The sequence below is a fragment of the Tachypleus tridentatus genome, chromosome 1 (genome assembly GCF_004210375.1).
Source record: "Tachypleus tridentatus isolate NWPU-2018 chromosome 1, ASM421037v1, whole genome shotgun sequence".
Classification (NCBI taxonomy): Eukaryota; Metazoa; Arthropoda; class Merostomata; order Xiphosura; family Limulidae; genus Tachypleus; species Tachypleus tridentatus.
The window spans coordinates 54927195-54954489 of NC_134825.1; the positions used below are offsets into that span (position 1 = coordinate 54927195).

The window sequence follows — 27295 nt, forward strand, 5'->3', positions numbered from 1 at the left end:
AACAGAAAAATTGATTGATTTAGTGTTTTATGGCACAAAGCAGCGAGGCTATCTGCACCAGACATTCGGTAAAAATGTAAAAAAAATAAAAAATAAAAATAAATGTAGTAATAGACATAAATGGAAATGAAGGTAAAACAAAAAAGTACAAAACCAATGTTGACACCCAGTCTACAATGTTAAGATAGAAGGCAGAGTATAAGAAGATGTAAGGTATTTACTCTAGCAATATAGGTAAGATCATAACCAGCCAGGAAGACTAACAGGTAAGTTCAAGAACCACCGTCAATCACCTGAAGTTGGCCTTTCCAGTCCTGGTTCCGGGTTATGTGTCATAGCAGCTATTATCAAAATGTAAAAAAATAAAAGTTTTAAAAGACACTCCGCAAAATCGTAATAATGAGTAGCCAAATGTCCAGTAAAAAGATAAAAGTCAAGTAAATTGAGTAAAATTTGTAAAAGTAATTGAAGATAAAAGCAAAACGGCAATTAAAACAGAAAATGGCGTAAAAAACCAATGTTGACATCCAGTCAACAAAGTTGTAAAGAACTATCTGTAGCAGAATGGTAATGATCATAACCCGCCAGGAAGACTAACAGGTAAGTATAAAAACCAACATCAGTCACCTGAAGTTGGTCTTTCCAGTCCTGGTGTCAAGTTATTTAATGTTCCGGCCATTGTCCAATGTCAAATTGAAGGAGAGAGATTAAAACTGTAAAAAAGGAACCACAATTAAAAAGGTGTAATGAATAAATATGCAACACTAAAATGAGAATAAAAAGATTAATGGCCATTAAAAAATTAAAAACATTATCAAGGTGGACAGAGTCACCATCACCAATAACTCTGTCCAATGTTACAGACTGACCCTGGGAAAAAATATGTTTAAAATATTGCCGTCGTTGAGAATTGTAACGATGGCAAGAAAGTAAAACGTGGCTGATAGTGATTTGAGTGTTACACAAACTACACATTGGTGCATCAGTTCCAGATAAAAGAAAATGAGTTAAAAAACTGTGACCAATGCGTAGCCTAGTGAGAACAACTTCCTCCTTCCGAACTTTACGGAAGCTAGATGGCCAAAGTCCAATTTTGGGTTTCATTTGAAAAAGTTTGTTGTCGCGTTGCTCACTCCAAGTGGACTGCCAGCTGGCATGGAGCCAAGCCTTGAAGACAACACCATAGTCCATGTACGGAATAGGCATAGGAGTGTTGGTGCTGAAGCAGACATATTTAGCTGCCATGTCTGCAAGCTCGTTCCCGAGAATACCAACATGGCCTGGTATCCAGAAAAACTGGATTAAAGTAGCTGCTAATGAGAAATGGGCCAGTCGGTTTCGAATATCAGCGAGAATAGGATGTGAGCTAATGTGTAGCGATTCCAAGGCAAGTATAAAACTAAGCGAATCAGTATAAATAGTGCAGCTAGAGTACTGTTCAGCTGCAATATGATCCAGGACAAGAGATATGGCATACAGTTAAGCAGTGAACACAGAAGCTGTAGAAGGGATTCTGTGTGCAACTACTGACCCATAGCAAACCATAGCAGAGCCCACTGAGTTACTTGATTTGGAACCATCTGTATAAATGGGAACTGAATGATTGTTTGAAAGATATTCATTGAATAAAAGACGGTACTTCCAATCTGGAGTATCTGCCTTTTTTAGGTGACTGAAAGAAAGGTCACATTTGGGGGCTGTAATAAGCCATGGTGGGATGGGCCAACCTGTGGAATCTGCAATGTTATCCAAGGACAGACCCAATTCATCCAATTGCGCCTGGATACAAAGGCCAAACGGAGCAATGACAGATCGTCTGTTCTGAAAAAGTACTGCCCACCGAGGAAGGAAAACACATTTCCAGGTGAGATGCTTTGGTAAGGAATGAAGTTTCAAAGTATATTGTAAAGATAGTTGCAAACGGCGAAGGTGTAGAGAAGGTTCATGGGATTCAATGTATATACTTTGAACTGGAGAGGTACGAAAAGCCCCAGTGCAGAGTCGAAGTCCTTGGTGATGAATGGGGTCCAGCATCTTTAAGGCTGAGGGTCTGGCAGAGCCATAGACCATTGATCCATAATCGAAGTTTCGATCTAATAAGAGCACGATATACCTTTAACATTGAACAGCGATCTGCCCCCAACTGGTAGAAAAGAGAACACGGAGGATGTTCAGTGCTCTTGTGCATTTGACCCGAAGCTGCTTTAAGTGTGGTATAAAGGTCAGTTTACGATCAAAGATAAGCCCCAAGAACTTGGTCTCAGGGACCACTGGCAGCAAAACTTCACCGATATGAAGTTCAGGATCAAGGTGAATACCCGCCGACGGCAAAAGTGCATGCATACAGTTTTGGAGAGAGAGAAATTAAAGCCGCTCGCCAGAGTCCACTTCCGCACACAATTGAGGGCGGTTTGTAGTTGCCGCTCAATATATCTCATGTTTGACGACTGACATGAGATGTGAAAGTCGTCGACATACAGCCCATTTGCAACAGTGAGAGGGAGTTATTCAGTGATGGCATTTATCTTTATACTGAAGAGTGTAACACTCAATACACAGCCTTGAAGGACTCCAAGTTCATGTACAAAAGAACGGGAAAGTGTCGAACCCACACGAACTTGGAATCTCCTGCCCATTAAAAATTTTTTAATAAACATGGGTAGATGGCCACGTAACCCATATGTATGGAGGTCTCGCAAAACGCCATACCTCCATGTTGTGTCGTAAGCCTTCTATATGTCAAAGAATATTGATACAAGATGTTGGCGGTTGAGAAAGGCTTCTCTGATAGATGTTTCAAGACGAATTAGGTGGTCTGTGGTGGAGTGCTGTCGACGGAACCCACACTGGGTGGGCGAGAGTAGGTTGTTTGATTCAAGGAACCAAACAAAACGAGCATTAACCATCCTTTCTAATGTCTTACAGAGACAGCTTGTCAAAGTAATTGGACTGTAGTTTGAAGGAATCTTGGGATCTTTCCCTGGCTTAGAGAAAGGTATAATAATAGCCTGGCACCAGGCATCAGGAAAAACATTCTCCTGCCAGATTCGGTTGAAAACAATCAGAAGGACATCAAGAGAAGCAGGAGATAGATGGTGCAGCATGTCATAATAAATATCATCAGGTCCAACAGACATACTGGCAGACCGATGAAGGGCCATTTTTAGTTCCACCAGGGTAAAGGGACAATTATAGTAAAAGAAACAGTCAGTTCGAAAGGAAAGAGGTGATCGCTCTGCCCAAGACTTGATGGCCAGGAAGGTGGAGGAACAAGCAGAAGTACTAGATACCCGGCAAAAGCTTTCACCTAGAGTGTTAGCGATGTTCCGAACATCAGTCACCTCCTGACCATCAGAGAGCAAGATCGAGAGGGGGACAGAATTGTAATGCCCATTAACCTTTCGAATCTTGTCCCATATGATCTTGGAACTGGTGGTAGAAGATATGCTGGTTGTGAACTTAATCCAAGATTCCTTCTGGCTTTGACATCTTACCCACCTAGCATGTGCACGGGCCCGTTGGAAACCAACCTGGTTTGAAAGTGTCGGATATCTACGAAAAGTATCCCAGGCCCGCTTTTGAGCCTTCCGTGCTAAGTGGCAAGCAGAATTCCACCACGGACGAGTATATCGTGGAAAACGTGTCGAGGTTTTAGGAATACACTGAGCAGCTGCATGTGTAATACAGTCAGTTACCGCTGCTACACAATCGTCTATTGATGGCTGATTTACAATGGCAGGATCAAGTTCTGCGAGAGCAGTGAAAGAGGACCAGTCTGCCTGATCTAGCTTCCACCAGGGCACCTTTACTACAAACTCCAGCTGACTCGCAAATCAAACACTCTAAACCTCAACCAACATGTACTTACGCGGACGTAACACGCCCGAAAATAACACAAGCATTCAACCCCACAGATTTCACCACAAACTTGCTAGCAATGCTGATAGAATTGAGTGATCTCTCCTCATTCGAATCGAGGCACGAGTCACTCAAGGCTGTTTGCAGCCTTGCAAGTTATTATTTTAACCTTCCTCACCTCAAACCACACCATCTTTCACTCAAAATTCATGCATGGGAAATAAAACAACACAATGATACAACACATTAAAATCTTACACATCAACTGCCAAGGAAATCTCAAAGACAAAAAGATAGAAATATACAACATAAACAAACATATAAACGGCAACATGATCATCGTTTCAGAAACACTTTGCACAGAGAAACAAAACACCACAATCCCCGGATTCATCACACACAGCATACCTCACTCAGAAAACAACAGAGGTATAATAACTTACTTTAGTACGAAAATATCGCATTTAATCTTGATAGAAGATTCCTTTAAATCTAACATTAATGAAACCATTTTCTGTAATATACACTTTAACAACCGGCTAACTATTCCGATTCTAGCCTTATATTGCTCACCAACAAAAGATATCGACATTAACTTCCTTCAAAAATGTGTTAATCGTAAACCCAAACCAATTATTATTGGAGATTTTAATTCACCGCATACAGAATTAAGGGGTAACAGAGACACACGCAGAGGATCGCGCATAAAATTTTTATCTCTAGCATTAAAATGCACCTAATCAATGACCATACACCTACACACTTCTCAGCCGCTAACGGCTCATACGATGTACTCGATTTCATCATCGCACCCAAGGACATGGTAAACAGAATATCTAACTTTAAAGTGCATGATGAAATCACCAGTGACCACTTCCCCATGTCATGTATGATTCACCTGCGCCACCCTGCTGTGGCATACGTGACTCCTTCCGCATACACCTACACCAAAACAGACTGGCTCACTTTTAATGCCTCTCTGGACTCATACCTACCCCATCCAATTGAACATGTAAATAACAAAACAGAACTAGACAACTACGTTGATCAAATTACAGAAGCCATAAAGAAAGCCATAAAAACACAATTCCTAAATCGAAAAGAAAACAATCACTTATTCAATGGACTCTAACACCAGAAATTCACGCACTAATAATCAAACGCAGACAATTAAGACGAACACACTACGTCACACGCGATCCACACATTAAAACAGAAATCAATAGAACAAATACAAAAATTAAACAAGAAATTAAAAAAGTAAGAGAAAACAATTGGCATGACTTCTGTAAAAACTTAGAAAAAACCAAGAACAATCCAAAATAATTCTGGAAAAAATTCAAGAGTATTGCTTCAGACAAAAACACAAATCACATGCTACAACATATCACACACAACAATAAAATCGCAAGGACGGACGAAGAGAAAGCTGACTTATTAGCTGACTATTACAAATCCTCTTTTAGCGATTTAAACTCAGTAGATTTCGACACACAACACCAACACCATGTCAACAACTTCATAAATACAAACCAAGCTTCATTCTCACCACGATTCCCTGGCGAGACACTAGAAGCATACTCAAGTTCAATCAACAGGCAAACTGATGGATTATTCTGAAAAAAATTATCTCCAACCACCTCACAAACTCCATTTTCGATCGGGTAATCGCCATCATAACAACATCCTTCCAGAAACTCAAAATGCCTCCAGAAAAACCGTCTCCTCCATTTTCGCGAGACGAAAACATCCTTCCAGATCACCTCAACAGATCACTCACACGACTCACCGAATCAATCTACAAAGCTTACAACAACAATCAAGTAATTATCGGGGTATTCCTAGATGTCAAAAAAGCATTCGACAGCGTATGGCACAACGCCATCATATACAAACTAAATCACCTGCAAATAAATCCCACGATAGTCAAATGGATTTCAAATTTCTTAACCAATAGAATAGCACAAGTAAAAGTCAATAAAACTATATTCAAATTATTTAATATAACGGCAGGAGAGCCCCAAGAATCAGTCCTCTCTCCACTTCTATACATAATTTTCGTCAGTGACATACCTTTTCCAAATCTAAAATACACACACAATTCACAATACGCAGACGACATCGCAATCTGGAGCACCTCCAGAAACCCAGTAATGGCCATGTCTCGCGTACAAGAATCACTAAACAACGTCTCAACATGGAGCAACAAGTGGAGAGTCGTATTAAATCCAACAAAAACACAAGCAATCACCTTCTATAGAAAACTAAAGAAGCAAAGAAAAAATCTAAAAAAAATAAAACTATCACTTGGAAACACAGCCATTAACATGAGCAAAAACATCACATTCCTTGGCGTCACTTTCGACACAAAACTAACATGGAAAAAACATATAAACAATATACACTCATCAATCAGAAAAGGATTTCATATCTAAAGACTATAACTGGTAAACAATCGAAATGCGCACCGAACACCATTATACAAATATACAAGGCTTACATCCGTCCACTAATAGAGTACGGATGTCAAGTTACATACAATGTCAAACAACACACTCCAGAAAATCCAAGTGCAACAAAACAGAATATTAAAATCTGCATTCAGCCTACCATCATTTACGCCAACAAATTATCTACACCAAATTAGCAATTTACCAACTATAAGAGATAGAATAACAGAACTTTCTCTCAAATATTATCTAAAAGCAGAAAATAGAAACAAACTAACGGCATCACTACACAAATTATCAAGTGCATCAACAAAATACATATCACCTTACAACATATTTCAAGAATCACAATCCACTCAACAAAGAATCTAAATAAATAAAATCCATGTCATTAACGTGAATCCTTTTTTTTTTTTTTTCAGATACAGGGCACACGACAGGCAGAACTTTCGGCGCCTGTCCTGTGAAAGTGGGTTTTCTCGAGGCACTCCCGTTTCCCCCCACATCAAAATCTTTAGGCATTGGATTTCTAGATCCCAGCCTAGGCAACTCTTTTGCCAGACCCTGAATCGTGCCGTTTGATTTGATCTGGATTTGAATCATATTCATGTTCACATCTGCTCAACTTCTTCCTTTCGAGACAGATCCCGGCCTTTCTTTCCGCTGCTGCCTTTGCCTCCACCCAAGACAACATTTAGAGAGACATCCTCCACCCAAAAGTCAAGAATGATAACAATAATTAATTTATTAAATAAATAAAAAAACCCAAAAAAACCACCACTTAATCTTAATAACAATCCACGAAAGGGGACGAAGAGGAACCACAACGCTCCTGAACACCCCGGCTGGGGAGAGACTTCTTCTGATTTCTCTCTCTCTCTAAACTGAACCCCTACCACGTTAGTTTAGTTTAGTTTAGGGGCACGCAGGTAGGGTGGCATCGACCACGGCCAGTCTCTCTCAAAAGGATCAAAAAATGATCACTGCCTAGTGGATTACTGTCAACCCTCCATGAAAAATGGGAGAATAATGAAGGGGAGCAAACTGAGAGATCAATAGCGGTAAAGGACTGACTAGGTGCATGAAAGTAAGTGGAAGAACCAGTATTGAAAAGAGAAAGATTGTGATCAGAGAGCATCCGCTCTACAGATCGGCCCCTCCCATCAATAATAGCACTTCCCCAGAGGGGATTATGTCCATTAAAATCCCCTAGGATTAGAAATGGAGATGGCAATTGTTCAACGAGAGCATCAAGATCTGATTGATCATATGTCTCTCCAGGGGACAGGTACAGAGAACAAACAGTGATGGTATGACCCAAGGAAACACGGATGGCTACAGCCTCCAAGGGTGTGTTGAGTGACAAAGACAGGGTGGGCACGTGTTTTTCAACCAACAGTGCCACCCCTCCATGTACTCGACCATCACACAACCTGTCATTTCTGTACAGAGAAACTGCCGAATGGAGACAGTATCAGCAGTTTTGAGAAATGTTTCTTGTAAAGAAAGACAAACAGGATGGTAGGAAGCAATCAGCGTTTTGATATCATCCAGATTAGAACGTAAACCTCGACAGTTCCATTGTATCAAGGTGGCCATTTTTAAGAACGGGTAGGTGAAGTGGCTGGAGAACCCTTCGGTTTACGACCACGTCTTTTTTCTTTACTGTCTTTAGTCGGAGGAGTTCTCTCAACCTCCATGGATCCTGCTCTGGGTCGGGTGGGCAGGTTTTTGTTATTGGAAGGGGAATCCAGTGACTGAGGACGTGAACGAATTATTGTTTTGTCTCTTGTGGTGGGAGAAAAAGAAATGCCTGTATTTGAAACTGAAGGACATGGATCTTGAGGTTTGTTGGAAGGTATGGGAGGAACAGAGATGGGTGTGGAAGTCGATTCATCAACCTTTTTAACCACGGAGGTCAAAAGGCTTTTCATTTGTTTTGAAAACGATTCTCTTGGAGGCACAGAGATCTGTCTGCACTCCCACTGTAGTTGTGGAATGAAGTGCAGCAGCATATGTCTGAGATGGAGTTGTGGACAGCAATTTCCGAGCCTCAGGATAACTAATGTTAAGTGTCGTTTTCAAACGCTGCACCTCTTTTTCCTCCAACCATTTTGGGCAAGAATGAAAGTAAGAGGGGTGAGAACCATTGCAGTTTACACAATGTGGGTTCATGTCACAGTCATAGGCATCGTGGTCCTTGCCTCCACAACAAGCACATGTCAGGGAACCACGACAAGATGTCTTTGAGTGGCCGAATCTCTGACATTGGAAACATCAAGAGGGTTTGGTATGTATGGCCGAACCCTGCAAATGAGATAACCTGCCTCGATGGTGGCAGGTGCACGTGGTGAAGTAAATGTTAAAACGAGGGTATTTGATGGCAGTGTAACTCCATCTTTGCAAGTGGAGATGCACCTCACTGCAGAAACTCCTTGAGTGGAGAGACCAGCGAGAATCTCTGACTCGGGAACGTTCTTCAAATCCCTTTCAACAATAACTCCTCGTGAAGAATTCAAGGTAGCATGGGGTGTAACCTCAATAGGTATATCCCCAATTGCCTTTGAATTCAAGAGGAGTTCACTGTGTTGGGATGTAGATGTTTCAACCAATATGTCACCAGATCGAAGTTTCTTTACTGACTTTGGAGAGCCAGCAAGTCCCTCTAGTCCCTTTTGAGTAAAAAAAGGGGACATTTGCCCTAAAGGTTTTTCCGAAAGAAAATGAGGTACGTGTGTTACTGATGTTGAAGATTGCTGTTCTGAGTATTCAAGATGTGGTCGCTTACCCATTGACTGTTTTTTTACAATTTTATTTAAATTTTTTGGAGGATCCATAGGGAAAAGAAAAAATTTCGGTACCCACTGACCCCACCCACCATGGAGCCCTACAAGGGGATGCACTACAAAGTCACGCAAGGACAATGCAGCAACGCCAGGGTTTCGTGAGCACTATACCCAAACACCAGCATCAGGCACAATGTCTACAACACCCGTTGAGAACTTCCAACACTGGTACTTGGTTGACTCTAGCCCAAGTGGACCAGCCAAGTGACCCAAGGGGGGCCACCCAAAGGCCGCCCGTCTACAGGAATTCGAGGTCAAAGTGATGTGTTAGGGTTGGAACCCTCAACCACCAGGATCCTCTCCTCCCCTTCATGGGTCGCCACGCACGGCAAACACGTGGGTGGATGTTTAGATCCCAGAGAAGGTAACGAGATAGAACAGAACCTTCCCTGGGAGGTCCCCTCACCATGTACAGGAATCCACACCGAGGGGCAGAAAAATTGAACTAAATTATAAACCTGTTATATATATTGTTCAGATTGATATAAATATTGAAGTTAGACATTCAAGAAGTTCTCAGCAATTTTCTTTGTACATTCAAGTAGTTACTTAGTCTTATTGATAATGCAAACAAAACTTAACACACAGCCTTGTCTGTGAAATGAAACTTGATATGGTCAAGTGTAAAATGGCTTAACTAAGGCTACCTCATCTCATTTTCATACTTCAACATCATAATTCATATAAGTATAAAATGATAAACTGTAATTGAGGAAATTGTTGTATTACCCAATACAGCATGTACACACAACTTTAAAATCGTATCGCTACAATTTATTTGCTACAAACAATGAAATACCGACATCAACAGAAAGTCAGTACACAGAATTTATCTTGTACTTTTTCAATTTTTTACAGAATAATATTTTTTCCTGGAAGATCAAATTTTCAGATGTTAACTGCAAAAGTTTCACTGGCTCAAAATCCTGTTGTGCCTTTAGCCATTTGGCTGTAGTTTCTAAGCCACTTTGTGCTTCCTGAGCAGTAAAAAGTCTTAAAATTCTTGGACAACCAAGAACAAATGTAGCCTTTTTTCTTTAGCTGTTGATCATAAGTTACTAATAACTATACATGAAATATGTCACACTCTATTAAGTTTTATAAAATTAATGTTTAATGATATTTAAGTGCTGAATTATCAATTACAGTAACTTTAAAATGTTACTTACTCAATAAAAAAATATTTCTTACGTATTCTAATTGAAGAAAAAATAATGTAATAGCTGAAATAGTTCTCAAAATAAAAATTTCCTTTCGTACTTCTGTTCAGTTTCATTAAATGATTGATTATGTGGTATTTAAATGTGATAATTGTTTTCTACATATATTTAGTGCACGGTAAAGAAAGTCAGAATTTTAAAGAATAACACAGAAACTCCACCATATACATTGAAACATTTAGGACAGAGTAATACACCTAACTTGCATTATCATAATACACTCAATAGATATGATTCTTATCTCTACGCCATAATAAGTTATAAAATATGTATACAGCTGTATGAAATAGCAGCTGTATATTTTTATAAAAGCCCCAGAAATAAACTAATTACCGTATAAAACTTATCTTATCTTATGATCTTACAAATAAATGGTGTATGATACTACCTTAAACACCTCAAGAATGGTGTCTGCAAAATTAAAAACATACATGTATGTATGTATATGTATTTACATACAATACATGCTTAATTACACTTAGGATCAGATCTAATGGGTTCCTACTACTAAAATGATAAAAAAACAACAACAATAATAATAAGAAAATGCAAGTGAATGTGAGCCTGACTAGGTTTGATACTAATAAGTATTTCCAATGAAAGCTGAAGTTGTTCACTGACTCCCTGGTGGAGGACTTTGACAATTGTGCTTGTAGGGAGAGAATATGAAATGGTTAGAGTTTTGTTGCAGATTTTGCTTCACATTGTTGGTGGCAAGACTGAGATGGAAAAGTTTTTTGTTGGAACTGCTGTTGGACATGGTCAGGCCATTGGTTTGGTATGGTCAGACTGGTTCTGAACACATGGCCATGATAGTGCTGAATTCTGCCTACAGTGCAGGACTGCCATCCAGTACTTGAGGTAGCTGGAATTGTGTGAATGGGGAGAGTAGCATTTATGTCTCTTCAGACTTCTCTCTTCAGCAAATATCTTTCCACAAATGGCACAAGTGAAAGGCTTTTCTGCACAATGCATTTTAATGTGATGTGTTAACTTATACCTGCAGAAGAATGCTTTACCCAGGCTAAACAGATATATGGTTTCTCACCTGTGTGTATACGCCTGTGCCGGGATAGCTTATCCTTCCGGTAGAAACCTCTTCCACAAAAATCACATGGGTAGGGACGTTCCCCAGTGTGGATCATGGAATGCCGAGTCAAATGATTCTTCTGGGAAAAGTTTTTTCCACAGACATCACAGTGGAATGGCTTATCTCCTGTGTGGGTTCGCATGTGGTCCAATAACTTGCAACGGTAGCTGAATCCACTGCCGCAAACATCACAAGAACAAGACTTTCTTCCATGAACTGCACGTACATGAATCCTGACTCTTTCTGCTGAAATAAAAAACTTACCACAGATTTCACAAGGAGTTGTTCTATCATCTTTCGTGTGATGAGAAAGATGTGCTTGGAGATCAGATGCTGTCTTGAAAGAGACCTGACATGCTGGACAGGGCCATAACTTGTCTCTCATGTCTTCCTGCTTTTCTACAGCTGCTACTATTGATGCTGCAGAAACCAATTTGCATGGATCAACAGTTGGGAAAGCAGCAGATGTAGAGACGCTCTTAGCAACTACCATAAAGTTTCGGCTAGTTGTGGCACAGTCATTGTTAGCAAAAAGGGTATGGGTTTTTACATCTGAACCATGACTAGAAGTCGTGGGTTTTTGGATTTCTTGAGATTTTAAAGGAGAAGTTGCTGAGGATCCACTATTTGGGTGAAGATTAGTCAGATGTGAATGTGGATTAAAACCTAAAAAGTTGAAAAAGATAAAAAAAAAACTAAACCAGAATCCTCCAATCACCAAAATATTTAATTACAAGAATGTTATTTCTTCAATTGTTTGGCTTAATTTCACACAAACTACATTTAGCAGAAACTCCACGAATAATTCTCATCTTTATTTCTGCATCAAAACATATCTGACTATTTACAAAACTGACTTAAATAACAAACTCACTATCTAAGTTATAACTGTCTCATTCACTACTTTAGATTTAATGTACCTTACTAAGAGTCAACGAGGAGGAACGAGAAGCTTGAAGGTTTGGTGTTTCATGGTGCAAATAAAGTAAAAATATTAATATTTATTTAAAGTAAAACAAAACAAAGTTTAACTGTTGAATTAAAAAGATAAATAGCATTAAATCCAATTTTCTATCTAGTTTACAGCAGTAAAAGAGAAACTACAGTAATAAAAGTTGTAAAGGACTTTCTGCAGCATAATTTTAATTATTAAAACTCACCAGGAAGAATAACAGGTAGTTCAAACATCAGCATTAGACACCTGAAATTGGACTTTCTAGTCCTGGTTTAGAGTTATTTGATGTTACAGCCATTTTCTAATTCCAAATCAAACCAATTGTACTTTAATTCTTAAAAGCGAATCACATTAAAAAAGATCTAACTTCTGAAGTAAAAACTTAAATGGCATTAAAAAGATTAATGGCCTTCAAAAAACTAAAAAGATTTGTAAGGTAGACAGTGTCAACATCGCCAATGACACTGTCTAATGTTATGGATAAACCTTGGGACAAAACATGTTTAAAATGGTGGTATCATTAAGCGTTGTAATGATGGCAAGACAGTAAAATGTGGCATATTGTGACTCTAGTATCACATAGACAACACATTGGTTTATCAGTCAGATAAAAGAAAACAATGAGTTAAAAAACTGTGACCAATGCGTAGTCTGGTTAGGACAACTTCCTAATTACGATCCTTACAAAAGCAAGATGGCCAAAATCCAACCAAGGGTTTTATTTTGAAAAGCTTGTTTTCACAATGCTCACTCCGAGTCGACTGCCAACTTGCACAGAGTTGAGCCTTGAATACAGGGCCATAGTACATTTTTGGAACAGGCACCAGCAGTGACAGTGTCAGAATAAACAGATTTAGCTTTGGTATCAGTGAGCTCATTCCCACGAATACCACCGTGGCCTGGTATCCAGAAAAACTGGATAAAAGTAGATGTTAAAGAGAACTGGGCTAATCAGTTTTGAATATTGGCAAGAACAGGGTGAGAATTAACATGAAGCAATTCCAGGGCCAGTAGAGAACTAAGGAAGTCAGTATAAATAGTGCAGCTGGAGTACTGCCTAGCATCTATGTGATCCAGGGCAAGAGAAATGGCATACAGTTCAGGTGTGAACACAGAAACTGAAGAGGTGATTTTGTGCGCAACCACCAAACCACAACAAACTTTGGCAGAGCCCACACAGTCACCTGATTTTGAGCCATCCATAAAAATAGGAATGGAAAAATGGTTCGAAAAATGTTCAGCAAATAACAGATGGTACTTCAACTGGGATTATCTGCTTTTCTGAAATGACTTAAAGAAAGGTTAAATTTGATATTTGTAATAAGCCATGGTGGGAATGGGCTGACCAGTGATTACATCAAAGCTATCCAAGGACAGACCCAATTCATCCAACTATGCCTTCACTCAAGGCCAAAAGGAACAATGGAAGATTCCCTCTTCTGAAAAAGCATGGCCCAATGAGGAAGGAAAACACAACCCCAGGTGGGATGCTATGGTAAGGATCAAAGTTTCAAAGCATACAGTAAAGACAGTTTCAAATGGTGGAGGTGTAGAGGAGGTTCACAAGACCCTGTGTAAATTCTGGGCTAGGGAAGTGCAGAAAGCCCTGGTGCAAAGCTGAAGTCCATGATGATAAATGGGGTCCAGCATCTTCAAGGAGGAGGTTCTGGCAGAGCCATAGTCCAGTGACCTGTAGTCTGGTTTTGATCAAATAAAAGCACCATATATCTTTAGCATAGAACATTGATCCACTCCATAAGTGGTGGAAGAGAGGACATGAAGGATGTTCAGTGCTCTTGCACGTTTGACTCGTAGCTGCTTGATGTGTAGTATGAAGGTCAGCTTAGAGTTAAAGACAAGCCCCAAAATCTTTGTCTCCAGGGACCACAGGAAGCACAATTTCACTGATACAGAGTTCAGGATCAGGATGAATACCCCATTGTCAGCAAAAATGCATGCAAACAATTTTAGAAAAGAGAAGTTAAAACCATCAGCTGTGGTCTATTTCAGTAAACAATTGAGGGCAATCTATAGCTGCCTCTCAATATACCTCATGTTTGACAACTGACATGAGATATAAAAGTTGTCGACGCAGAGCCCGTTTCAACAGTAAGAGGGAGATATTCTGTGATAGCATTAATTTTTATACTGAAAAGTATGACACTTAAAACACAGCCTTGAGGGACTCCAAGTTCCTGTAGAAAAGAACAAGAAAGTGTCAAACCCACACGAACTTGGAATTGCCTGTCCATTAAAAGTTTTAAACTAAAAATGGGCAAATGACCATGTGACTCATATAAATGCAGATCTGGCAAAATGCCATACCACCAAGTAGTATCATAAGCCTTATCAAGGTCAAAGAATATTGATACAAGATGTTGTTGTTTGAGAAAGGCTTCTCTGATTGGTATTTCAAGTCGAATCAGGTGGTCCATGGTGGATAGCTGTTGTCAGAACCCACACTGGGTAGGTGAGAGGAAGTTGTTTGATTCGAGGAACCAAACAAGACAAGTATTAACCATCCTCTTAAAGGTCTTACAGAAACAGCTCATCAAAGCAATTGGATGGTAAGTTGAAGGAATCTTGGGACCATTCCTAGGCTTAGAGAAAGGCCAGACAATAGTCTGGTGCCAGGAATCAGGAAAAGCATTCTCCTGTCAGTTAAAAGCCATCAGAAGAAATAACAAGAAAAGCAGGAAATAGATGGCACAGGATTTTGTAGTGTACATCATCAGGTCTGACTGATGGAATGCCAGACCGATGAAGGGCCAGTTTGAGTTCCACCAGTGTAAAGGGATGATTATAGTCAGAGACAATCAGCTCAAAAGGAAAGAGGTGATTGCTCTGCCCAAGTCCTGATGGCTAAGATGGTGAAGGAGGAAGCAGAAGTGCTTGATACTTGACAAAAGCTTTCACTTAGAGTATTGGCAATGCCCAGGGTATCAACTACTTCCTGGCCATTAGAAAGCAAGATCAAAAGGGGGGACAGAAGTATATTGCCCACTGACCTTTGGAATCTTGTCTTATATGACTTTGAAACTGGTGGTAGATGTAGTGGTTGTGAACTTAATTCAAGATTCCTTCTGGCTTTGATGTTTTACCCACCAAGCACCTTCATTGGCCTGCTGGAAAGAGATGCAGTTCGAGAATGTGGGATACCTATGAAAAATATCCCTATCCTGTTTTTGAATCTTCAGTGCCATCTGGCAGGCACGACTCCACCATGGACGAGGATATTGTGGAAAACGTGTCAAGGTTTAAGGAATACACTAAGCAGCTGCTTGTATAATACAGTCAGTCATCTACTGATGGCTTATAGACGATGGCAGGATCAAGTTCTGCAAGAGCAGTGAAGGAGGGCCAGTTGACTTGGCAAAGCTTCTACCAGGACATTGACCACGGCCAGTCTCTCTCAAAATTATAGGAAAATGATCACTGCCTTATGGATTATTATCAACCCTCCATGAAAAGTGGGAAAATGGTGAATGGGTGCAAATTAAGAGATCAATAGCCGTAAAGGATTGATTAGGTGCATGAAAATAAGTATTAGAACCAGTATTGAAAAGAGAATGGTTGTGATCTGAAAGTATATGCTTCTGTAAGGAGCCACCTTTCCCATCAATATTAGTACCTCCCCAAGGTGATTATGTCCATTAAAGTCTCCCAGGATTAAAAAGGGAGATGGCAACTGTTCAATGAGAGCATTAAGCTCTGACTAATCACATGTCTCCTCAGGAAGTAGATAGAGAGAGCAAACAGTGATGGTATGACCAAAGGAAACACGGATGGCTATGGCCTCCAAGAGTGTGTCGAATGGCAAAGACAAAGTGGGTACATGCTGATCAACCAACAGTCCCCCCCCTACATACACTCGTCCAGCACACAGCCTGTCATTTCTGTACACAGAAATCTGCCAAAAGGTGACTGTATCAGCAGGTTTCAGAAATATTTTCTTTAAGAAAAGACATACAAGATGGTATGAAGCAGTCAGTGTTTTGATGTTTTCCAGATTAGAACATAAAACTTAAATGTTCTACTGTATCAAGGTGGTCACTTTTAATTATGTGCAAGATAATTGGGTGGAGAGTCCTTCTGTTTTTAAGCATCTCTTTCTCTTTATTTGAAGAAGGCCTGTCAACCTCAATGGATCCTTCTCTGGGTCAATTGGGAAGGTTGTTGTTGTTGGAAGAGGATTCCAGTGACTTAAAACGTGAATGAATGATTGTTTTAAACCTTGGGGCAGGAGAAGAAGATGCACCCAAGGAAATGCCCATACCTAAAACCAAAGGAAATGAATATTGGGGTTTGCTGGAATGAATGTTAGGGAAAGAGTTGGGCATTGACATTGATTCGTAATCTTTTTTAACAATGGAGGTCAACAGACTTTTCATATGGTTTGAGAATGATTCTTTTGGAAGCACAGAGAGATCTGTCTGCACTTCCACTGTAGTAGTGGAATGAAGTGCAGCAGCATACGTCCGAAATGAAGTGGTGGACAGCAACTTTCGAGCCTCAGGGTAAGTAATATTTTGAATCGTCTTTAAACACTGCACCCCTTTTTCTTCCAACCACTTAGGGCAAGAACAAAAGAAGGATGGGTGAGAGTCATTGCAACTGATGCAATGAGGGTCTGTTTCACACTCACAGGCATCATGGTCCTTGCCACTGCAATGAGCAAATGTCAAGGAACCATGATGTAATATCACTGAGTGACCAAACCTCTGACATTAGAATATCTGAGAGGGTTTGGAATGTATGGTCATACGTTGCAATTACGATAACCTGCCTTAATGTTGGCAGGTGGACATGGTGATGTAAATGTTAAAATGAGGACACTAATTGGCATCATAATTCCATCTTTGCGAGTGGAGATATGCCTCACTGCAGAAATTCCTTGGGTGGAGAAACCAGCGAGAATCTCCAACTCAGGGATGTTCTTCAAATCCCTTTCAACAATAACCCCTCATAACAAATTCAAAGTAGCATGAGGGGTAGCCTCAATGGCTATATCCTTAATTGTTGAATGTAAAAGGAGTTTACTGTGTTTAGATGTGGATGTTTCCACCAATATGTCACAAGAGTGAAGCTTTTAGACTGACAATGGAGAGCCAGTAAGTCCTTCTAGTCCCTCCTGAATAAAAAAGGGAGACATTTGCCCTAAAGGGTTGTCTGAAAGAGAATGTAATATAAGAAAATGAGGTACAGGTGTTACAGATGTTGAAGATTGCTGTTCAGAATCTTCAACACATGATCATTTACCTGTGGACTGATTTTTCACTATTTTATTAAAGTTATTTGGAGGATCCATAATAAAAAAGAATGTGTTGGTGCTCACTGACCCCACTCACCATGAAGCTCTACAAGGGGATGCGCTGCAATGCCAAACAAGGATACTGCAACACTGCCAGGGTTTCATGAGCACTATACTCAAACACCAGCATCAGATACAATGTCCACAACACTTGTTAAGAACATCCAACACTGATGCTTGGTTCATCCAGCCCAAATGGACTAACCAATTGACTGAAGGGGCCACCACAAAGCTGCCTGTCTACAAGAATTCAAAGCCAAAGTGGTGTGTTAGGGTTGGACCTCTCAACCACCAAGATTCTCTCCTTTCCTTCATGTGCCACCATGCATGGCAAATATGTGGGTGGATGTTAGATCCCATAAATAACAGAACCTTCCCTGAGAGGTCCCCTCAACACATACAGGAATCTGCACCAAGGGGAAAGCTTAAGAGATGATCACTTCCTCAAAAAGAGAGAGAACTATCTGTGCAGTATGAGGAGACCAAGTAAAGGCCTCATAGCTCTTTCCATAGTTTGAAGTTTAAGAAAGGTTGATTAAATGCAAATTAGTATTCAAAAACACATTCTAACAGATAAGATATTGCATTGGTGACGAAAACAGATTTCTCCAATCCAATTAAAAAAGCCTGCTTATGTGGCTTCTGATAGGAAACTTTGAGTGTTGTTCTGCTAATTACCAGGATGGAGCCAGAAAGAGCCAGTCATCCATACAGTAATGGGTGCACAGGCTCAAGAAATGTAATTAATCAGGACAACTTGAACAACTCTTCAGAAGAGGTAAGATTCTAGAGCAAAACTTAAAGGAAAAGCCCAGAGATGTAGCACCTGACCCTTGTGTACACGCAAACCTGAGACACATTCAGGAAAATTCTGTAATGGGAATATGGAGATGTGTCAGTAACATCAAAATTGGTCATTTAGAGCTCTTGTACAAAGTGTCATTGTATGTTGAGAAAAGCTTTTCTATTGTAAAGAAAGGAGGATCTAAACATTGGTTGAGTCAAGACAGATTGATGGTTGGATACCACTCTCCTGTCATCTTGGATAAAATGGGAATAAAATCTTGGAAGAATGGAATCAGCCCTCGTAACTGCCTTTTTGATCAACAACTTTCTTATGGCTTGAGAATGGAGCTCCATTCACCATGAATCTGTTGAAGGTGAAAAAGCAACAGGTTGAGCAAATAATGGTAGAGGTGATATAAAAAGAAACACCAACCCTGAAATCAGCATGTGGAGTAACCATGGATATCTGATGAGAGAATTACAAATGTCCAGAAAGTGATGTATTCATTCTCCCTCCACTCCCAGGTTAGTTACTGATGTCATTATTGTTGATCCACTCAAACTGAAGATCCTCAAAAATATGGATGGACTCTAGTATGGGAACCAAAAGACCTGTAAACTGAAGGAAGGGATTGCGATACACTCCAAGCCGTTTCTTCCAAATCAGAGCCAAAATGATTAGAAGCAAATGATGATAAAGAATGTAAATGGGCAATATCAATTTGGGATTCTAACATCTCTGGAATTCCAGCAAATAACATGGGATGAAGTAAAGCAGCTTATCCTAACTCCCTAAGGGGAGAAGATGATAAACCATTTCTAACAAGGCATTTCTACCCTATAAATCCCAACAACAAACCAGCCAGGAAACCAAAGAAAGAATAAAAGAAAACAATCTGACAAAAGATGGATGGAAAACAATTACCTCAGGACAGTCTTAAGAGTTAGGAGAATCCATAAAACTATGGCCTGTTTAAAGTGATCACACATTCCAATCTAGATCCCCCACAGGTCCAAAAGGGGGTCCCCGTCTGTTGAGAATCTACATAGGCCACTTCCTGGTGGTGATGAAGCAAAGTATGCTGATCTGATAAACAAGGGGGACAAGGCATAGCTATCCCATTAAGCAACTGAGTGGCAAATCTCTCAGCACAAACACCAATATAAGGAGATGGAGAAAAACCATGTAGTAACTCACTGTCCTTTCTTTTAAAGGGGAAGGAACAGAGTTAATTGCATAGGAGAGACCACCCAAACCTTACAAGTTCAAGTATGCAACTGAAGAAAAGAGGCTGGAAGTGGCTGCTCAAAATTATCCTCTGTTAAGTATGATCTAGTAAAAAAATCAATCATGTAAAACAAATTTTGTTAAACTATTGGTTGTCAACTGACAAGACAAACTATTCTTCTTTACTATGTTTCTTACAGTACAATCTGAGAAACATTCACTTCAAAGTCACCATTATAACTGTTGGTTACCATATTTGTATCTAGAGCCTTAGATAACTGTCTCCTTTTTGTCAAAGTTCACACACATGGGTTCAATTTTAGAATGCCCTTTGATAAGATAAATTATTCTCATCTTTATTAAACTGTGAAACTCACTTTAAGATATAATCTCTTCAGGCAAATCACTCACATGTCAGCTAACATTACATTTTCTAACTTTTTTTTTCTGACTGAACTTCTGACTTTTTCTCTGCTTCTTTATTTTGAAATTTGCACTTACTTGGTCACCTATATTTATGTTGACCACTGAGGCCTCAGAGTTTCTGTAAGTGTTGTGAACAACTCTATAATATACTTTAGATAGCAAGAAAAATACCAAAATAGAATAACTAAGCAGCAACAATAATGCAACTGAAATGCACTTACAACATACATGGTTTTACAGTTATGCAACTTATCATAACTATTGCTTTTAAAGAAATTACCTTCAACTCACTTATGACAAGTCATAAATAATTATTAAATATCAATTCACAGAGTAAATTAAATAATAAGGCCTAAACAGTCTCGTACATCTAACACACTTTACTTCAAACCCTAAAAATCAACAATTCCTCTACTCAATTTTTTTTTTTTTTTTTTTTTATACTGCTAAGACTGTTCTAAAGCTTTGGATAGAAATTTCATAGGTGTGCTTATTTGCTTATCACATGATTTTAAACTCTTGTCATGCCAAACAACAAAACTACTATTTATTAAATGCAATATAATTTTACTTTCTTAATACAAAGTTCTACTATTTCTGATACCTATGTGCATTTGTGAATTTTGAACTGTCAGAGATGCAAAGAAATGCTTATTACCCTTCAATATATGATTGCACTTTTCTTTTTAACCATAGAAGTTTGTATACTTTATGCTAACCCTACCAGTACAGCCTGGGTGTTATACACCCAGATCGTAACCATAAAATTATTTAAAAGAGTAACTGTATGATGATTTTTGATGATGTTTGCAAATCTCTACAAAATTTTTGAGACTGTTAGTAAACATTACAATGATTCCATATACTAAATTATCAGGGTCTGGTATTAAGTGTCAGGATTTTTTATTAAAAATTTGTTCATGAACTTCTTTCAGAATGCTAACTATTCAACATGAAAAGTAAATTTGATTTTAAGATTGTAAATACTTTTCTTTATCTGAAATTTGTGAACTTTCATTTGCATAACCTGCATATCCTCCTACATGATCAAATGATATTTGCATAAAACTTTATATTTAATATTTTATTTTATAAATTTTAACTCTTATATGATGACTGATTTAACTAACATCAAAACCAACATAAATGCATTTAAACTACCTATTTTATTTCTAGACAAACTGCAAATTGTAATAGGAAACCATAAATGTTTATTCTAAATAGCATAATCTTGTAACAGTATAAATTTATTCATATCTATTAATTTTTGTTGTATTGACCTTTGAGCTGTGTCTGACTAAAAACACCACAAGTTGAAAAATTATGATGCTCATTAATGTGCATCTTGTTATAGTTTTGAATAGAGAATGCACAAGCTGCTAGCATGTGTACTTCATGAAGATTTATTATTTTCCTTTCATTATCTTATCGAAAAGTTTTTATTTTTATCATTTTAATTACTTTTATAGCAACAAATAGTGAAAACAAATGAAAAATAAAATCCTCATAATTAAATTTCAAACATGTTTATTTTCAGTAAAGCTTTATACTTTAATGTTATTTTTTTTGCTACAACATTACACTCGATTTTCCATGTTGTAGGTAAGTAATCAAACTTTAATGAAAGTACAGATTTTGCAGGAAAAATTAAAATGTGTAGTGTTTTTATACTGATCACAAAATTTCAAAGTACTTATTGTCAGAGTTTACATGTCTCACATTTTCACATATTTTCTTCAGTTATTTTATTGCTAGCAGATGGCTCAGAAACTAGAAAATCAAAATGAATAGTACTCTGTTCTTTTCAGTATAAACAGTAAAGGTTAAATCAAGTCTTCTGAGTTTTTTATAATCTTCTTACACTTATTTCCTATGTTTATTCTACCATTAGCAGCTGAAGTAGAAACCTACTAAATATAAAGCAATAAATCAGTCCCTGTTTAGGTATTATCACAGTTTATCACTGTCAATATCAAATAAGCTTATGAAGCACAGTTTCCAGAACTTTACCTGCTTTGAAAACACAGTGGGATAGAATTTATCAACTAGTTGTTGGTATAATGGTTATAATGACAATTGTCTAAAGTATTATAAAATGTTCTTTACAGGATAGTAGTTGCTACAAGAATTGTCCAAGACACTTCATAAAAGTGAGAGAAAATATTTATTACATGGCTGTGTAGAAAGTACAAGTTGTACCTGATCCAATAAACTGGCAATATTCCTGGATGGTTGGTGTAGATGTATGTAAGTGCTTATGGACATTTTGTTTCCTACATTACAATGCTTACACAGTAATCAATAAATTTTAGTTTCTACTAATATAAATATGACTCATCTTAGTTAGGCTATTATTCCTGGCTTAACCTTCTTGATTGCAACTTAAGACACAAATTACTCACCATACAACTGCAAGTTAAACTGGGTGTTTATATAGTATTACCAGCAAACAAGTAATCATAATTTATAATATATAAAGAATCTCTAATCAATAGAAATTTGATGTTATACAGTGTATAACATATATATAATGATACAAAATTGGAAATGTGTTGTAAATCCTCATATTTTTCCTTCTAGAAATGGAACCTGACCTTAAGAGCAAAAAACTGCAGAAGAAGGTTCCAACACAGGAGGAAACCGAGATCCTCAAACATATTTTTTTCTCTGATGAAGAACTTCATTTGAAGTTAATCCTTCTCTTGTAATATCTCCAAAAGAAGTTCTTCACAAAAGTAGATACCCATAAAATATGGACCCAGTTCTTCTTGTTTCTGTCTTGTAAAGATATTGGGATGCAGCTGGTGTAAATTAACTAATGTAAGATGGTCTTGAAGAACCATCACTACTGCAAAGAGTCAGGACAAGGAGGAGAGAGCTAAAGTTCCATCGAAGCTGTTCCTTCCAAGCAGCAGAGGCCTTTCTCTTACAGTGATACATGGACGTGGAGAGAAATCATTGAAGTAAACAATCTACATTTATCAGAGGTGAACCTGTTTCCCGACAGGTTGCTTATGCTATAGATTATAATGATTTTTTAAAAAGTTTATTTATGACAGAAAATATACAATTTATCATCAACGAGACATAGGTTTACTGGAGACAATAAAACTTTAGTTTAAAAAACAAACAAATTTAATTATCTTTCTGACTAATGGTTTTTATATTCTCTTCTTCATACTCCTGGGTTTACTAATATCTTATCTTGGGATAAATTTTTTGCTATTCATAGATACATTTCAATAACAATACCAATGCTTTACCTAAAATTGGTCCTAACCATGATAAACTTTTCAAAGTAAGACCTACTCATTGACTTTCTTCTGAAATTCTCCTGACAGAGAACTATATATATAATGACCAAATGTTAGGCATAAAATGTAGAATTGGTTTCCTTCAGTACATACCCAAGAAACCCATCCACTTGGATATCAAGTTGTGAGTCCTGGCAAATTCTGCAAGTAGATACTGTTTCAAATTTAAAATATAAAAATGCAAAGACACAAATGTAAGCTAGACGTATTACAGACAACACTAAGATAGAACTAATGGAAAAGAACAATAGACTAGGACACAGGGTTGTCAAGGAAAATTTTTACACTTTCCCTTTACTTATTTGACAAAGTATTGTCTGTTGGAACCTATGCTCATGGAATATATAGGAAAGACAGATTGTATTTCCAACAGGAACTGGCAGCTACAAACTTGTGCAAAGGAGAAGTACATTTTTTTAAATGTGGAAATTTGACAACTGTAAAGAGGACTGACAAACAAGACGTTTATGCCCGTATCACTCTCCATTCTAATACTATGCCAACTGTGACCACTGAGGTTTCAACTTTTGGACTTGACAACCGAAAATGCTCACATAGTTTACAAAATGCAGACCAACCAACCAACCAATGGATTTGTCGATCAGCTTGTTCAACCTCTACTTCAAAGTAGATCAGTTCCTTTTGGTAAAAGTGAACCACTTTCAAGAACTGTTCCAGACTCTTCACTCTGAAATTAATTGTTGGAAAGCATTACCCCACACTTGTTGAGAAACATGATCAGAAAAGATTCAAATTTTGTCTTACAAACAAGACCCAAATGAAGTGTAAACTCTAGTAAGTTTCTATGTTAAACACTCTGAAGAATATAATACTAGTGCTGTTGTCAAAGAAGTTTCTGCAGTTTCTTTTTCCTCTGCTAATTACTTTATTTTTATTAACCTTTTTGCAACAGGCATGGAATAATATATACGAGTTTGTGAACACAACTGCACACATTAAGTATTTATACAATAACTGCAGTATCTCTACCTTCACAAAGTTTGGGAGACAGAATAAAAATTACAAGTTTTTTTTGTACACAAGAAAAAGCAGATTATTTACTGAAATATTTTTTCTAAAGATTTGTTTGTGAAAATACAGTCTGTTTGTTACTAGCCTGAGTGCAAAGTGATTTCACGTTATGATAAAAAAAAACTTGAATACATTTCAAACATTTTTAGTAAGATATTTTATATTCTATAGTCTAAATGTGTGGGATCTGCCAGTTTGACCAACCTAGTAACAATCACAAAAACAGAAGGAAATAAACAGAAATTATGCTTTTTTTCATGCTATAATGACTAAAAATTATAACATGAAAATGAAAATGTTTAGTTTAAGTAGCTTAAGTCTCAATGTTATATGTTTATTACTTTTCTATTATATTGACCATCTACTCACGTCTGACTGACATTAAATAATTTGCATTGACGCTATGCACATGCACTCATGTTACTGCATCCAATAAAAAATTGACTTTTAGTCTTTACAAAGTGACCCTGTTTGACTGTTTTAGCAGACTAGTATTTTGTAATATATAATCACATTTCCATTAGTATATAGATTATTACTGTTTATAAATAAGTTATTAAACTTATTTTTCTTATACTATAAAATAATGAACATCTAATTTTAACCAATGCTGTATTCAACACACCACGAGTATAAATGTGTTCCTGTTCTTCTAATATTTATTATTATAAAATTATCTCAATATAATACAAAGTTTAAATTATAATTTACAATTTCATATTAAACTTGACATAAATTCATAAAGCAGTAGTTCATTAAAATTTTGAATGCAAGTAAAAAAAAACATGGACATGTCCTTTGAATTTTGGTCTTTGATAAAAAATTCAAATATTTTGTACAAGATTTTATTGATTTATTCACTTTATGTATATTAATAATGTTCCAATTCATTATTTATGCAAATCTGTACAACTTTTCATTACCTTATACAGTTTTACGTAAAACTGTTCTCGACACAAGTGAGTATTTTTTGTTTAAATGTAAAATATTTTCTGATATGTTACAACTTTTTAATAGTTTTGTTTGTGTGTACATTATTTTCCCATACAGGCAATTACTTTTTATTTGGAAATAGACAAATACTTTCTAAAATTTTTCTTATTTTAAAATAAGTTTTGTGTTGAAACATTGTTTTTTTATAGAAATCTTCCTTGACCAATACACTTTTAATGTAAATATGTTCCTTTTCATATGTTAAGATCAGTTTATCAGTGATATATATTTAAATGACTTTCAGAAATTATATAAAACTTCTCCTGAATTGTCTTTTGTTTTGTATAATGTTTTAATTCAACCTTAATGTAAGTAAGTAGAAAGACAAGTTCTTACTTTGTAAAGTACAGAAACAAAGGGGCCCATGATACATTACATATGTATATATAATTAAATATTTTCAAATAAATACTTAAATGTCATTTATTTTTCTTCCAACATACAACAGCAAATAAAATGCATTCAAAAAACACCAATCTCTACAATATATGATGCAACAAAGTCCTTGTTTGAACTTAAGAACCATACTTGCTAAGTTTAGTACAAATTCATGTGATGGTGGAAAATAACTTTTGCAGACTTTATATAAGCATTTTTTAAAACAAGAAAAAAAAAGCATCTGTGTTACATGCAGCACTAAACATTACTTGCCTTTCACATTGGACTGATGTAGTGAAGATAAAAATAACTAACAAACATGAACAGTTTATGTAAATGCTCATCATTCTTAATCTTTGGTGACTCAGCCTGAGTTTCTTTGTCAAACCACACAGCTTCACAGAAATTGCTTAGGCCAGCTATTCAACAATGCAACATCAAAAAAGCAGACAGTTTGAAAAGAAACTGAAACATTTTTGCAAGTGTCTGTTCTAAAGTTATTGTTTTTCAATATTTAGGTAACAGTAGATTTTTTTTTATACCAACAAGAGTGCAACAAAAACTAGTACATCTGACTTTCTCTATGCAACTTAGATCAACTTCACTCCTTGATTAGCACTTGTGGTATTTAGACATGTTTTTCACTTGAGTTTTACACATGGAATTTTGATCATTTACTTGTTTTATGGAGTACTTAGTTTTCTTTTTAGTTGTTACATTTCATTTCTTTAACCTTTTTAGTTCCTTCTGTCGAGTTTTTATTACTTCCACTCTTTGTTATCATAAATTCAGAGTCGCTACTACCACAGTTGCTTAACACAATCTACAATGGCTTTGGGTCTACAGTTATGAGCAAAGATGTTATGGTCTTGGCTTGCTGAGAGTTGACTATGTTTACGTAGGCTTCAGATATGCCAGGTAATCCTGACATGCCTTGTTCAGGATTGCTTGAACAAGAGGATAATGATTTTGACAGTCTGTATCTACCCACATCTCATGCCATACAGTCACATGTTGTTCAAGTGAATGCACACAGACTTTCAAGAAGTTAAATAACCAGTTTTGTTATGTTTTGTCTCTCATTTTCTTTGATTTTTATCCTTTCCTTCTAACCATATAGATCCCAGCACCATTTTTAAATTTATTTCTGCATATAGTACTGCATTACATTTAAAATTTAATTAAACAACTTTACTGTCAATATATGAAAATGAAATTAATATTGTATTACATGTAATGATTTGAAAGTTTATATTATCTAAGTTTTAATTACCTTGTTTCAAAGGAAACCTTTCAAAAAATAAATTAAAATGCAGTTTTTGTGTCATGTGATCCATGCACTTTGAAAATTCTCAATTTTTGCACCTCTTCCTCTTAGACATATAAGCTGGAATGTGCAGGAGTTTTT

At 37.1% G+C, this 27295-nt stretch overlaps 1 protein-coding gene across 3 annotated transcripts in view; it reads right to left on the reverse strand.

Moving 5' to 3' along the window:
• LOC143249175 (uncharacterized) overlaps window positions 1–27295 on the reverse strand; it is a 58920-nt gene that overhangs the window by 12856 nt on the left and 18769 nt on the right. For 2 of the 3 annotated variants that reach the window (XM_076498638.1, XM_076498645.1), the window contains one exon: window positions 11423–12130. In XM_076498638.1, coding sequence (XP_076354753.1) covers window positions 11423–12130 — 708 coding nt within the window. The remainder of the gene's footprint in view (window positions 1–11422; window positions 12131–27295) is intronic. The other variant, XM_076498653.1, reaches the window with a different exon arrangement.